At 36.7% G+C, this 16,201-nt stretch overlaps 2 protein-coding genes across 3 annotated transcripts in view; one reads left to right on the top strand and one right to left on the bottom strand.

Moving 5' to 3' along the window:
• LOC134791654 (caskin-2) overlaps positions 1–6,216 on the bottom strand; it is a 448,440-nt gene extending 442,224 nt beyond the window's left edge. The window contains exon 1 of one of the 2 annotated variants that reach the window (XM_063762734.1): positions 5,826–6,216. Coding sequence is in view for 1 of the 2 variants with exons in the window: in XM_063762730.1 (XP_063618800.1) it covers positions 5,042–5,057 (16 nt within the window). In the remaining variant the exon portion in view is untranslated. Of the gene's footprint in view, positions 1–5,041; positions 5,288–5,825 lie in introns of those variants that run through there. The other variant, XM_063762730.1, reaches the window with a different exon arrangement.
• A 3,680-nt stretch (positions 6,217–9,896) lies between these two features.
• LOC134791505 (uncharacterized) lies at positions 9,897–15,076 on the top strand. Its single transcript, XM_063762550.1, has 5 exons — positions 9,897–10,019; positions 10,103–10,267; positions 10,746–10,893; positions 11,577–14,500; positions 14,871–15,076. The coding sequence occupies exons 1-5, from the start codon at positions 9,997–9,999 to the stop codon at positions 15,034–15,036; spliced, it is 3,426 nt and encodes a 1,141-aa protein (XP_063618620.1). The 5' UTR covers positions 9,897–9,996; the 3' UTR covers positions 15,037–15,076.
• Positions 15,077–16,201: the final 1,125 nt, after the last annotated feature.

The following is a 16,201-nucleotide window of genomic DNA, read 5'->3' as shown; positions in this document are numbered from 1 at the left end:
GTATTTAATTTACAGGTGTTAAAATGAGAGGACGATATGTTAAATTTCCCTATGAAGCAAATGAGAGCCTACATGTAACTAAGTGAAACATAAAAAAAACCGGACAAGTGCGAGTCGGACTCGCCCACCGAGGGTTCCGTACTTTTTAGTATTTGTTGTTATAGCGGCAACAGAAATACATAAGCCTGGTGACAGACAGACAGACGGACAGTGGAGTCTTAGTACCTAATAGGGTCCCGTTTTTATCTTTTACGGTACCTTACGGAATCCTAAAAATTTCTCATTCATTCAGACTCAGGTCTTGATTTGAAATTGACATCATCTTTTACATTGATGCGAGCGAGATGCACTAGCACTACTAGAAGAAATATTTAATGAAAATCCGACGATTAAAGCTCAAATGCAGCAAGAAATTTGTTAACAGGGACATTGTTACTGTTTAAATGCTTCTGTACTTATGCATGTGCATTCTATTCTATTCTATTCTATTCTAAATGTTCCAATATAGGTACATATCCTTATAAGAGACTGCAGTGCACACCGCTTGCGTGACGTGTGTATGCACATTGCACAGCTCCAACATTTTATCGCACGCGCACCGCAGCCGGTGTGCTCGGCCTTAAAACACCGACACAAGTTAATAATAACACGATTAACAAGCCTCCAAGCTTCCCACGGCTATAAACGATTTAATTAGATATAGATCCTCTTGTTGTCCAATCAGAGCTCTCCCAGACATGCCTACAATGTACCTTTAATGAGCCGATATTTTTCAAAGTAATTGCTATATCTCAATTAAGGCGTGATAAATAACGACAGATACTTAATCTTTAATTAAAACAACCGACGTGACATTTTAATAAAAAGTTGCTCTGTATCGGATTTTTTTCACTACGACATGCATTATTTATAAACGGGAAGGGATTGTGTCGACAACCTCCATCCATAATGGGTGTGACCGATCGGACCGAATCATAGATTACAACCTACTAGATCACACAATATCATGTCGGCTGTACACACTCGTCGAGAGCCTCTCGCCGATAGTCTCGGCACCCCGCTCCGATCCAATCGGAGAACCTCGAGACGAGAGGAGGAAGATCGAGACCAGAAGAAGAGAGACACCATGTACACACTTGTTCTCGGCTTGTCTCGGGGTCTCTCGACGAGTGTGTACAGCCCGCATCAAAGATTCGCGAAGACGAACAATGATTCGCGCTCGACATTAAACGCAGTACTGCACTGCATCCTGTAAATCCTGGCTGGATGTCAATGTCTTCTTATTGGAAATATAAAGCATAGATCCTATCCTGTATTGCACAATACAACACATCGAACTAATGGGGTTATCTAGCTCAATATATATCTGAACCGTTTTAGCTGCAATTTGGTATGTAGATATTTTGAGACCCCGGGAAGGACATAGGATAGTTTTTATCAATCATACCATATCAGACCAGGTTGCGGGACTTGCGAGCAGACATACCCGTTAATAACTTGGCATCGCAGATCGCAGCTGTATTATCTACCGGACTCCTGCCTATTGCGCGGTATTCAAGAATACCAAGTGACATATGTTGGTCACTATGCTATGCTCTATCAGCTCTACTGCTCTATCTAGTGTTAGGTAGAGATCAGTCTGAACAGTCGCGCACAGAGTGCAAGGCTACGAAGTGCATCGCCGGTAAGCCGGAGATGAACCGAGTGTTTATTTGATTTTCTCCAACGTACTAATAACTTGACTGACCATTGGTGAACCTTAACACCTTTATTATAAGGTTTAAGAACTATCAGTCCAATGTTATTAGGTAAAAGCATATTAACTAACGGGCTTCGACCTCTAGAGCGTATTCACATTGTCCGATCCGATGTCGGATATTGGATTATGATCCTTGGAGAAAAGCAGTTGCTAGAGAGTGCCCAATGGCATCAAGTCCTCCTTTTTTGGTTTAAGGTTATGTTTTGAACAAAAAACATTTAATAAATAAATATTAAAAGGCGCTTTTTACCTTTTTGTATCCGACATCAGATTGGACAATGTGAAAACGCTCTTACGAATTTATCACATGCATTCCCGCAAGCCGCTCCGGAGTGCGAGCAAGATAGCGCTACGCACGTATAGCAATGTCCCGCTCGCACACCGGAGCGGCTTTCGGATCGGATCGGCATCCGATGTGAAGCCGTACAGGCCATCATATCTCATGGTCGTAAAGCTGCCGTAAACGTGCGCAGAACCTCAGGCCTCATATTAACACGCTTTCCTTAAAACAACGCCGTATGGGCTTTGTTACTCAAACTGCTTCTCATTTGTTGCCAATGGTTTAATTTAGCAGTATTACTGGGAGTAACAAAGGCGGATTTGTGTAGGGTTACCAGGGGGCAATTTTAATGGCGTCAGAAATTGTATACATACATTATGTCAAGAGTTTTGAGACGGATTTTCGATACTTTTTTTATCGAGTGAGCTTGAATTTATTGAAATCGTAAGTTTAAATAAGTACGATCCGCTTTGGTCAAACTCAAACCTCGCCTTGAATAAACTACAATTTTTATGATAGGTTTTTTAATTTTATGTTTTAGTTATTTTAATTGTAGTTAGGTTAGGGTTAGTTTTATATTCCTGTTTATGTTCTTGAGAATGAATAAATGGCAATTTTTGTTTTTTTTTTCTGTTCTTTTGTGTGACAACTTAATTAACACTAATTGGCACTGTGCGATTGAGACTTTGCAAAGCAATTTTTTTTGGACTTCCGCTTGACATGTGTCAGAACGTATAATCAACGTCCACTGCCAGACTGATCTCCGCCACGGAATACAATAATAACCTTATCGACGTCATATTTTATTTATATTATATTATATTTATACAAGTGTATCTGGTAACCCTACCGCTGCCGTGTCTTCATCCGTGCGTGTTATCAAAACAAATAGATGTTCGGCGCTGTCTGTCGCAATCATTAAACAATAAATCTTGCGACTACCGCGTCCCAGCAGACTCACGATAGGCCTTATCTCCTTGCCATAAGGATTATGAATGATCAGTTAAATGTGTCGACAATGTCACTATTACATTCTTAAACCTAATATTACAACAATGATCAGTTTGAGGGTTTCTGTTTGCACAAGTCTCCATCAGATATATCGGAGCGGTCGAGGTGGTCAAAAATATCTAAACACGCCCTCTAGCGCCTTGACAATAGAGGCGTGTAAAATAGTTAAATTCGCGCGAACTTTCGATTGTCGCGCGTTGTATTAGGGCGACCCCTATGTCATACAAAAAATGCCAGTTGAATTTGAAATTAATACTGAAGGAAGCATGGTTGAATTTATATTGTTTTGAAATCGAACTAAACAAAAGAAATGCAACTCTGTTCCAATTGATAATAAGTTTAACTTACATTGAATTAATTAGTACTACGGATAGAACCGTGGACCTTACGAGGGACCTCCCAACGCGTCCACGAAATGTTATCCAATTTACATCTGAATCAACTTTCAACCGGTAATATTGATTAATTCCAAGGTGTTGTTTTACATAATTGGCATCAACTGAACGATTAATGATTTTTATCTTTCGCTTAGCCTTGACCTTAAAATGGCGACTCGGCTAAAACTACAAAACAAATAATATACCTATGCATGGCTAACTTGCTAGTACCTAGTATAAGCGTAACATAAAATTTTCAACCTAAAAGTAGTAAAGTATCTAAGTACTTAAAAATAATAAAAATATTTGGACTAGGTGTGATGTCTATGTTCCTAACTGCTGATTATTATTATGACTGTAAGTACTGTTCATTGAAAAGCAATTAAAGTCTTGCACTTTTTACGGAAATATAATGTCACCCATTTGCCTTGTTCTCCAGTCATCTAGTGTAGGTAGGTAGGTATGTGTAAATCGCTACTTATTACTCCATTTTCAAAAGCTCAATTTTCTGAGAAAGTTATACTTTTACGGCACTTCGTCTATACTATACCATAGTCTCGGCGAAATGAATTGGCTACTGGTTTAGTGTTGCAATCGGACAGCGACCCATCCAACATTGTCGGATTACGTTTATGGCCCATTTGTATGGGATCTGCTACGGCTAATGATTTCGGTTCTGTTGAGCAACGTTTCGAGGCATGTTCACTTTTTATCTTACTGTGACAGAAAATATTATCAACTTCTTGTGCTCAAGTTAGAACATTTGAATCATTCTACCTACTCTTTTTCTTCGTAATGGGGCTGGTCGGTCTAAGTCTAATTTTACAGAGGGCGCCAGCATAGGTTTTTACCTGACAATCCTACGAGTATTAACAAATTCTTGTTTTCTTTTTGGAATATTATGCCCTATAAGCCGAATATTATAGAACAAAACTGGAGACAGGTAAAAGCTATAGTGGCGACATCTATAAAAACCTTTGACAGTTGTCATTAAAAAGCATGAAATATCTCTCGATCTCTTTCTTTAATTCGGGGAATACTGAATCTTGATTCATTATCATTAAACTCTGAAGTTTCATACGATAACTAGCTCTTCATCTCTTCCAATAAGAATGTTCCTAGTAAACTATCCTTTCTTCCCTGATTCTTCAGTATGCGATGAGAATAGAATCATTATTTAAGCTTCATACTTAATTTCTTCCTAATCTTCCTATAAGCATGTTTCTAGATAGTAAAACTTTATCTTTTGCCTATTTTCTAATTTTCGAAGGTGATAGAATCATCAATTTCTTCCTATAAGAATGTCTTTACTAGGTAGGATAAAAGGATCTCTTTCCTAATTTTTCACCTTTTCTCCTTTACAATATTTATTTGAAGAGTTCAGTGAAATTTGAAGCGTGTCAGCCCCACGATTATTATTAAAGGTAAGGCGCCCCCGACGGTTGGCATTCAACTCGCCCTATCGCTTTCAATGGAATAATACAGTCCGTGGAATGACAATATTCCGCACTTTCAACCTTTATCTCCTTAAACCGGGTTAACATTCAATGCTCTTATCTCTACAATATCGGGCGAAGCATGCTTCCAGTTTCTTAGCTGCATCTTGTTCCTCACCGTTTGCTTTCCGCATGCCGGCAACCGCCTTGCACCGCCAAAATCCTCGGCAAAAACAAAACACTCACACAAACACTTGCATTCACACTAGGAAACACAGACGGCGTTCTGGGTAAATATTTAGAGAAGCACCATGTATTGGAAACACTTTTCTGGTGTTGATAAGGATGAAAACATAATATTGTTTATCGCGACGCGATCTACGCCTACACAAGTGTTTCAGCGCGCGTCAACGCGTGACTGCAGTGTCGCCGGCTGACACTTGGGCGCTTCTCGCGGCGGCCAGAATCGGGACTACAGTTTACGGTCACTGTCGTATAGGTGGCGCTTTAATGAATGTTTATAGTATGTTTACATTTTAACAGTCTTTAGTAATTTGTCAATTTTGTTTCAATATGATTTTAATGGATTTTAATAATAAATGTATAAATACAAATAATAATTAAAATAAATTTATATGATTATTAATTCAAAACGTATATATACCTACTATACGTAATACGTAAGCTATTTAACTGCATATTATAGGTACTATTTATTATAGTTTTAGCAACATGTGGTTCTAACAGAGGCACGGACGCCTAAATATAACGTGTTTATATTGCAGATAATTATTATGTATTAATAAGTTGTAAGTTGATACTTATTCAATCATTTATTAATTGTTTTTTTTTTTCATTCATGTTCATTAAAACCTCATCTTAAAATTCATAAATTATAAAATAATGACTGTAAAGATTATTCAAAATATTTTTAATGTTTAAAAATTATAATAATAACTCACCTTAAGTATTTTCAGGATCCAAAACAGTCAGCCAAAACTGTACACTGTAAATACATAAACATCACCTCACTTTAGCCAATTAATCTTCCAAATATAAAAATATACATCAAAGTATCTCAGCGTATTCAACGTGAAAATCCACATCGAACTATCTCACGTGAAACCACAACACACCCTATGGAAAACGGTATATCGGGTTTTCCACTAAAGCGATTTCTATGAAGAGGATTGAAGCATGTTTCACCGCGAATAACAAGCACCGATAACACTATCCATCACCCCATTAGAGCCGCGTGAAGTTAGCTACGAGCGTTCACGTCAAAATATCGTAAATAACCCTCAATGCAGTCTTTGCCACAGAAACAGCGACGGTTTCTAAAAAAAACAAATGTAACGCTAACTTCCGGTTCGAAATTCGAATTTTTAAGAGAATTAAAATCGATGCCGGCCGGCGTTGCTTTGCTAGCGTGCGTGAACGGGCGACTATTCCGTTCCGTTGAGCTATGGTGTAGAGCCCCCGACTAAAGGGGGAGGCCGGGGGTGGCGCCTCATATTACAATACGTTAAATCGCCTCCAGCCCTCGCAGACTGCGGTCGTAACGTTACCGGCGACATCCTCGAGTACTCTCTCGTACCTAGGGCCAATTAACTTCAAGTTTAATGACGCTCTCCCATTTGAGATGAGGCTTTTACAGTTTAAGCACTTAACCCTATTTTATAATGAAGCTTTTGCGCTACTGTAAAGCTATTGTTATATTTATGGTAAAAATGTCATGTTGCATACGCGACCCATTTGTAACCTGCAGGCAAAAACACGTTGAAAGGAAAAACCGACAAAGGGAGTCGGGACGCGGATAAGACGCGACGCGAAGAAAAAGACGACAATTTTTCCGGTTCATATCTTTCTGTACATTTCATTACTTCCGCTATGTATGGACGCTCGGGCTCCGTCGGGCGCGTTCGTGCGTGATCGGCCGGCTTCGTGTAATTCCGGAGCACTAATCGATAGCTGTCAGGCATGCTACGCTACGTAGTACCTACTACGCGAGTCTACAACTGTGTAGCTTACGCTACAACTACTACCCGACTAAGTTTGAGAGTCCCTGATTGATCTATAGTTGGTGCCAACTTCAGTTGCTCTCATCCGGTTGTGCAGCCTCTTAATTGTTTCAGTCGATGTCGCGATAGAAGATAATAGAGTTTAGTTGATTTAGTAAGATAGCGCGTACAATTTACTTGATTTTCTCGACGGATAGTTCGCAATTGAATTATTTGCAATTTCTCCTGTGAGAATGAACAAGCTTTGAACGTCGCTTTGTTTTGTACCTATGTGCCTTTTGGTTTAACTTCAGAGTCTTCAGACACAGGAAAATTTAGTTATACAGTATTCGTATCTTCTCTGCTTTGCCCTAAGGTTGACTGGTAGAGAATGCCTCATGGCATTAAGTTCGCCTTTTGTACACTAAGTTATTTCTTTTGTGCAATAAAGTATAAATAAATAAATATATCTTACATTTTACTTCCTTCCGATATCCGATATCGGATCGAACAATGTGAAAACGCTCTAACACAGATAAAAATAGTTTGGCTGGAGAAAAGTATCCCATATTTAAAACGACGTTACAATTTCATGTCTTTTGTCTATTAGGTAAGGTTAGACCAAGTGTTATTTATACGTCATAATTTCATAGAAGTTTGAGGTTTAAAATGACACTTGCACTGCGAGGGCTATCAAAATCGCTGCAGACTTTTCTCGGTCTGACTTTGTATACCTACTCTCTGAATAAAGTATTAACTACGATAAAAAAAACCCTGACAAAATTATATTAATGATAGCGTTTCGAGCTTTATTGCTAAAGCTACAACTGCTACAAGATCCTAAATCATAACAGATCTAATTTCTTAAAAATCTAATCTATGCTACTGGATAAAAGACTAGATATTTTATTAGACACCTTAAGAGGAACTTTATGACCATGTGAAGTGAAAACACAGCTTTCTGTTCAATAACAATAAAATTTATAGTATTGAAACTTCACTTTTAATGTTTACCATATTTACATGTAATTACTTGAAATGTTTGAATGAATCAACTCATAGAGTTTGCCCAAAATGTCGCGCATGTCGCGATGCCATTGGGAAATGAAATAAGCATCAGAACAATAACAATGAGGTAGCTAACGACATCTATTGACAGAGTAGCAGAAACATGTGCCCAAAAGAAGCGACGCAACAAATTATTAGTGTACCTATTGCTAGTACCGCTACTTGACAATAGATGTCGCGACAAACAAAAAGTCTAATGCTCAACAATTTTAAGCTAATATTATAACCGGACTAACCGGAACTCTGTTTTCAACTACTTCTGCTTGTAATATTAGTTAACAATTTATTGTTGAGCAATACCTACACTTTTCGTCAGTCGTGACACTCGTGACATGACATCTAGTGTCAAGTAGCAATACTGATAAATCCTACTTGACGCTAAGTTTTGGTAAGAAAACTGATGTATGGAGTGAGCACTCTATGCTTACTTATTATTTCTCTATGTTCAAGTTGGAGTTTCGCACGTCAAGCATCACTTTTTAGCAACCTCTGTTAGTTATAATATAAAGTTCCTTATAGTGTAAATAACATTATTTGCGGTATTTGACACATTATGACTGACGTATATAGAGATGTAACTAACGCAAATGGATTGTCACAGCAAGCGATTACGATTGGATGGCACGTAGACTGAGGTATCGAATTGTGACGTATAATGAATTTTTATTTGAGATTTAACTAAAGCTAGAATTATATGGTTTTCCCGCAAGCTACCGGTCGGTCGGTGTATTAAATACACCGACCGAGTAGGTCGCACCCATTGTCAAAATTGAAACTAACTGGGGATCTATTTTAAAGTTTATTTATGTTATTTCTGTGTCAAATTTGTTGTCTGTTAAGTGACGATAAATATATCCATATTTACAGTTAATTATCCACCTTTTCCTTATTTTTATTAAAAGAAAAATGAAAAATTCATATCGATTTACTTAGACGACTACCGATTCATAACGGTGGTGTACGGCCAACCCTAAAATTAAAAAAAAAAGACGTAGAACGTAAACGTTCGCAGCGCAGTTGTTTTCCTTTGTGATTTCGATGTGCAAAACATTTTACGTAGTATTGCTGTTGTGAGTGACAGACGTCAAATACCGCAAATAATGTTATTTACACTATAAGTCCTTTTCACGTTGCCAGATGTACTTATACCCACATAAATATTTAAATAAGTATAGTGGTAAAATCTTACCCTGTGGTAGCAGTCCCTCACGGAGTAGGAGTACGGCGGTGTTGAACAAAAATGCTTTAAAATAATTGTTTGTGTTGTTAATTGTTAAGATTTATTAATTAAGACGAAAGAACGACGTCACGTGACCGCCTCTTCATACAGACGTATCCATTTACCTCTCGATACATTGGGTACTTATAGAAAATAAGTATTGCGTTTTTGTTGCGAAGTTGCGATATTTGTTGCGATGCACATCTTTTCTAAAATACGTATAAGTACTTACATTTTTAATGGAAGTTAATAAATGCACACTGCATTTTGAATACGCAATCCAAATAACTTTGTATTTTACAAATCATTTATTAGTATGTATAGTAAGTAGGTAAATCGAGAATAAATAACTGTAAATTGTCATCAACTAATCACCACAATAACGCGCCAATCAAAAATAAAAAATGTTTTACTTTTTTTATTGTTGTGTTTGTTGCCAGTCGCCACTGCATGAAAAAGCTCTAACAGACGGACGTACCGGACCGCGAGTGTGTTCCCTGTTCAAGGCAAATAATAAGATCTACTTGACAGACTTTATATTAGTTTATATCTATGAATTCATCAGCGGCAACTCGTTTGACAACTTTTGTCTCATTCTAATCATACATAAATCGATAGCTATTGATACTGATAAATAGCAACCGTCTGTAGAGCCCAATAACCCAATAGTGTGTAGCCTTTTTGATTTTCTTTCTTTTCTTTCTTTTTTGACAGACTTCACAAAAACAACTCTTTCGTTGTCGGTGTAATTGCATTGGTTATAAAATGAATTATTATTTTACGAATGAAATGTATTATTGATAAGAATTGTTGTTTCTACCTATAAATAAGTTTAATATTGACAATATGGATAAGTTTAAGATGCTATCGTAAGTATCATTATACCAACGTCAGGTAAGTTACCACAGGAATGCAAATTTGCGGAAATTGATAATGGTTTTAATGTTTTTAGCGGCGAGGAGCTTGTTATTCAGGGAGCGAAAAAGGTCAATAGTTCTTTACCTGAATTAGGCTTGAAGGATGTAATCCCAAATGGTTCTTGGTTGGAACAAAAACAAATACAGAGCTCGCTAGAAGCTCGTAGACACATCATTGAAGTCGAACGCATAGAAAAGTGGTAAGTATTTTTTTAATTAATTACAGATATGACAAATATACCGTTAAGGAAGTGTTTTTTCCTCAAACTTGGTGAAATAAAGAATTGATTTATGGTTTTGGCGCTTAGTCACTTAATATTAATCTACCTACTTAGTACATCAGCGCTAAAGCAGCAGTAAGGAGGTAAGGCCTACCATTTCTTAGTAATTTTGGAGTTCTAAAAGGTTTGTTTTGCTATGCTTTGCCCTTTTGCGGATGTGGACCGATGGCCTGTCTATGGAGACAGGGCGGAGTGGAAAAGACTGAGAGGTGGGGGGCCCCCCCTTTGTCAGGATATTTTTCTTCTGAAGAGGCTATAACCTGCCGATATGCATCCTACGCATACCCAGTTCATATGTCGCAATTATGTTTTGACTCTTTTTCAGTTTCACAGAGTTAAAATTAAGCTAACAATATTTTTAATTGAGTCATTAGCTGGAAAATCTTCTTACTTACAGTGGTACTTTAAGCCAAGCAGATTGGAATGATGAGCTGCAGCTTGCTGAGGTGACAAAGAATGCTGGTGGCCACTGGCAATATGTCGGTCACAACATTGGCAGGCAATTATATCTTTATCCAGAGGAAGCACTATATTTGATGGAAGTTGTAAGTATTGTACTATGTATTATAATCCTTGAGTTGTTAGAATTTTGAAATTTGGTTGGTGTCATTCTAAGGGCCAATACAGACGGACTGCAACCTGACTGCAATTTGTATAGGAACTGCACGCCAACTGCAAGGTCAGTGTGCAGTTCCCATACAAGTTGCAGTCAGGTTGCAATCCATCTGTACCAGACCTAAGTAATATTTTGAAATCCTATTCAGAGGAGTCACAAGCATGTTGCCATTCTTTTAAGTATACAAGGATTCACTATGTTGACAGGTAACGGATGGAAACAGACATTCCACACATATACTTTATATATATACAACAAACAGTCTTTCACTATAATAATAAATATGTGGTTTTACTTTGGGCTTACAGTAACACATATAGGTACCATCCCCATTCCATTAGCAGTAAAGATAAAAAATGTGCATTTGTCTCTGGCAAATGCCTACTATGGGATAAGGGATAAGTTCGCCTTTGTACTTGTATGTTATACTACATAATTGTGCATTATTTTTAATGTTTTTTTGTACAAAAGAGAGTTTACTACTATCCTCAGCAAGTGCAATGTAAAGCTGCTGAGTTCATGCATTGTTTATTATCTGAGAGTTAACTTGTTCTTGTGAAGATTGGCAGTTCAAGCTTTTATATATCATGATATTTATTTTATTTGTTACAGAGTTGCCTTCAATTGAAGTACAATGATGTCACAGTATCAATTCAGCAAGCATATTCCTTACTTTTGAAGGATAATAACTCACTAATTCAATATAAAGTATATGCTTCACTGAGTAGACTGGGATACAAGGTGTTAAGACACACTTATGTTAAAGCGAATGATTCTGAAAATGATGAAGCTGAAGATAAAGTACAAGACTCATCAAGTAGTGAGAAAACATGTCAAGTAACAGATACTAGTACGGAAAATGTAGAAACTAAGAGTATGAATGAAAACAAAGAAGGAAATGGTGCAAACGAAATAAATGAAATAACAGACTACCAAATGAGAAACATTTCTGAAGATGAAAATAGTGATAGTACTAAAAATGCTGAAACAAAAGATGATACAATTAAATTAAAAAGTGATGAAACAATTAAAGTAATTGCTATCACTGGAGAATTGAAGGATAGAGATGAAGAAAATATAGATATGGATCAAGAAAAGCAGGAACTTTGCGTAAAAGAAAGTGATCAAATTGCCGACTGTCAGATGAGTGATGCTTCAAGTGATAAAAAAAGTGAAAATACTGAAACTGCAAACCCAACAGAACTATTATCAAGTAGTGGTCAAGTATGTGAAATAACTGGTATCACAGAAGAACAGAAGGACAGTAAAACCTTGGATAATAAAAAAGAAGAAATTTTTGCAAAAGTAACTGATGAAATTACTGACTGCCATATGTCTGATATTTCAATTAATGAAAGATGTGATACTAATGAAAATATCGAAGCTGCAGAGAAAGCAATAAAATCTATTAGTAGTGAACATACATGTGAAGTACCTGATATCATTGAGGAACAGGAGAAAAATGAAGAAATGGATCAGAAAATGGAAGAAGATTGTGCTAAACAAACTGATAACATTGCTGACTGTCAAATAACTAACAGTTTAAACCTGGAAAATACAGATAACAATGATATGATTGAAGGATCTGATAAACAAAAAGACCATACAGAGAATATAAAAACAGGCTATAAGACTGAAGGATGTAATGGAAGCAGTAAAGATATAGTTCAAAATATGGAATCTAGTGATGAACAAAGTTCATTAGTAGACATTCAAGAAAACTCGAAATCGGATGACTGTGAAATTATATGTATGGAAAGTGGTTATACAGATGAAAGCAAAGTAAGCTCAAGTGTTTATTTGTGTGATGATGACTTCAAAGATATTAAAGAAAATGATGTTGAAATAAGTGAAGAAATTGTTAATAGTAGTTCTGCAGTTATTATACAAAATAAAATAGAAATATTGACCTGTAGAGAGTTGAAACCTAGTAACTCAGTTATGGTTGATCATTGCATTACTGAAAACTTGCCTGATTTTTATCAAAAACAGGTTGTTACCATTAAGGCTCCGGATGAACAACTTATACCAAGAAATGTGTTCCTAAACAATACTGCCTATGTTTTGAATTTAGAAAATTTGAAGCTGAAATCTGTAACTCCAGCACCATCATGTAGTACCCGAACATACAGTGTTTCTGATGAAGCTAATGAACAGCATGTGAGAAGAATAGGGGGTGCTTTCTCCGGAAGTACCCACATTCATTTTAATCCACAATTCTTCCCTAATATGAGATTCCCTCAACAAACACCACAGTTCCGACCATACACCTACTGGAATCAATACCAATGGACCTACCAAAGACCGTTTTTTACTAGCTTGCCTTTCAGGTTTCAATTCCTACCAAGAATGCAGCCTATGTTTAGGTGCATCCCTTCCCGTTCAATGATTCCTAATCTCGAAAATGCTGATTCAAGAAGAGCAAGGAAAAGAAAACTCGAAAATCCCAAAAAATACCACTTAGAATCCATAAAAAAGCTGGCTTTAAAGTTAAAGAGTCTAGTAGCATCAGGGAATAGGCAAGAACAGAATATTCAGGCCTTGCAAAGACTGATAGACACTTACAACGTGAGGTACAAAGCGAGAGTAGAACTCACAGCCCAACTGGATATAATAGAAAATGAAATAATCCTGGAGACAATTTACTTGGATGATGATGATCAGTCTAGTTCAAGAAAGAAAAAGAGAGAAGAGATGGAGTCATATGATGAGAATTTCAATTCCTTGAAACAATTTGCAGTGAAGATTAAAGATCTTGAAGCTAAAAAAATACTTACAACGCGGCATAAAAGAGCATTTTCGAATGTGGTCAAAACTTTCAATAAATCTTATAATGCTGACGTTTACTTCGATTCAAATTATGATATCATTGATAAAAGACGTATAGTTATTGCTTCATCATCTGACTCAGATTGTGCTGTTGAAGAAATTCAGATCTCTACGGAAGATACTTCAAAACCACGAAAAAGTAGAAAGCTGAGAAACCCTTTTTACATTCTGAAGCAACTCTCGGAGAAACAGAGCCCAGCCAAAAGTTCACAGGACGTATTGAGTGAAAATAGTCGAATTACTTTAAAAAAGAAGTTTCAATATAATGAGCATTTAAAAAAGATGTTTAGTAAATATTGGTTGCCAAGTGAAGACGATTTTGGTAGAGCAGAAGTGCCTCTTAGAAGCGAAATTAGGAATCAAATGGACCACAGTGAAGAATTTCTTTACCAATTTATAAAAAGTCAACCTGTTAAATTCAATAACTGGCTGGAGGCAAAAATAGCATATTGGCATTCATGTAAAGAAGCAGCTCTAAAATACGAAGCTCATTCTCAAAACGAGAACATCAAATTAGATTCTATAATAAAACCTGAAGACTGCACGGACCTTCGTAATGTGTTGAAGAAGTTGAGTATCATAAAGACAGCAACAGATGTTGACGAAGAATGCAGTCTTAGTTTACATTTCGATGTCTACAACAGAGATGTGGCCAACTTTAAGAAAACCAAGAAACCAACACCACACTTCAGGGTGATCTGTATTGCGTGAGTTGTTTTCTTTTCAATCTATGTTATGACTCACTGTATAGCAAAGATTCATTGATGACTCATCAATGAATCTGTAATAAATCTGGCGCTGTACGGCTCATCAATGATGAGCCGTACAGCGCCAACTACATGATTTTGTCTTAGACTTTACAATCAATAAATCTTTTCTGCCGAGTAAAGGCAATAGTAGAGTTCCATACACGATACACGCAGTAGTCATGAAAAGCACTATGTAACCTCTCAGTCGAAGGAAGCTTTGAGTGTTATTAAATGCTCTAAGGAAGGAAGCAATCTTCGAACTATATATGTCATGCTCATGTATTACACACTTTGCAGACTTTACAAAACTATTTTCTATTGCTTTCAGGGAATCATCTACAGTTCCATCTGGCGTGGAATTCGCTACGCTCCACTCGAAATACGACGATGATGTTGTAATTCTATTCGCTATAGTAGGAACATCTTCAATCGCGTATCTTCAGATGAACCCAGTGGACTTGCCGATGTATTTACCCAGTAACAACCTGCCGTAAGTTAATTTTATAAAAGGGAATATAATAAAACTGTTGATTTTATTAACTCTTTTATTTCAGTATACGGTAAAGGCATAGTAACAGCAGACAAGTGTGTACCGTTAATGGGGTAACTTCGAAATATGGGGTTACTTTGACAACTGATAGCTTCAGTAGTAAATATACACCTTCGCAGTTATTTTTATCTCTGATGAAAGCTCACTCCAGGGCTAAAATATGAACATTTGCAGGGTTTATTTTTTATAAATTTAATTTCACATAGGTACGTATTTATTTTATTAGGTTATACGATTACCGCGACCGAATGATCTATCTATAAACAGTAAAGTAAATAAAAGCAACCGCATATTTCGATAGCTACCCCAATGTAGGGTATTCTTTGTAGGCTTTTACATTATTTCTACCGCTGTACCATGGATAACTAAAAAGATTAAAGCTTTTATTCTTAAATGGTAATCTAAGCAACTATAATGGCACGTGTTTTCGGATGGCTTAGTGCAAGGTCCTAACTGTGTACAGTCGCCATCAGATATATAGGAGCGGCCAAGGTGTTCACAATATCTGAACACGCGCTCTAACGCCCTGACAATAGAGGCGTGTTCCGATATTTGTGAGCACCTTGGCCGCGCCGATATATCTGATGGCGACTGTACACTACAAGCTATCTTACTAACTATAAAAGTTTTCAAATCGTAATAGACAAGTAAATAAATAAGACCAGTACTAACGTCCACTGTTAACTGGCAAAATATTCGCAAACCTAATAAGGTGCAATAGCAAATACGTAAGCAGAGGTGTACAATGAACGCGACTTTGTACATACTTATGGGATTTAAGTCTTTATTAGTTACTTGTCTGTGAACGAATAGCTTATCAAATTTTCGTTGTAATGAATAAGGTTGTATAACCAATTTTTTTTATTACTAAATGGGTGATAGCGCTTCGAGTATGCGATAATCCAAGACTAAATGAAATTAATCTTAGGCGGCTGCAGGGTGGCTGAATGTTTGATACAATTTTAATTATACTAGAGGCAACTAGAGGTATAGAGGTATACATTGACAATATTTGAACTTTTTCTTAATTGGACGTAATTTTGCAAACGGGAAATAACCCCACAATAAAAAAATTCGAACTTTAGTGTTATTAAAGCATGAAGTACAAT

Source organism: Cydia splendana, chromosome 6 (assembly GCF_910591565.1).
Source record: "Cydia splendana chromosome 6, ilCydSple1.2, whole genome shotgun sequence".
Taxonomy (NCBI): Eukaryota; Metazoa; Arthropoda; class Insecta; order Lepidoptera; family Tortricidae; genus Cydia; species Cydia splendana.
The sequence above is the reverse complement of the archived record's forward strand: the minus strand, read 5'-3'. Positions and strand labels throughout refer to the sequence as shown.

Coding starts and splice junctions, on each gene's coding strand:
- LOC134791505 (XM_063762550.1), top strand. CDS start 9,997: ATGGATAAGTTTAAGATGCTATC. Junction 10,020..10,102: donor GATAAGTTTAAGATGCTATC/GTAAGTATCATT, acceptor TAATGTTTTTAG/CGGCGAGGAGCTTGTTATTC. Junction 10,894..11,576: donor CACTATATTTGATGGAAGTT/GTAAGTATTGTA, acceptor TATTTGTTACAG/AGTTGCCTTCAATTGAAGTA.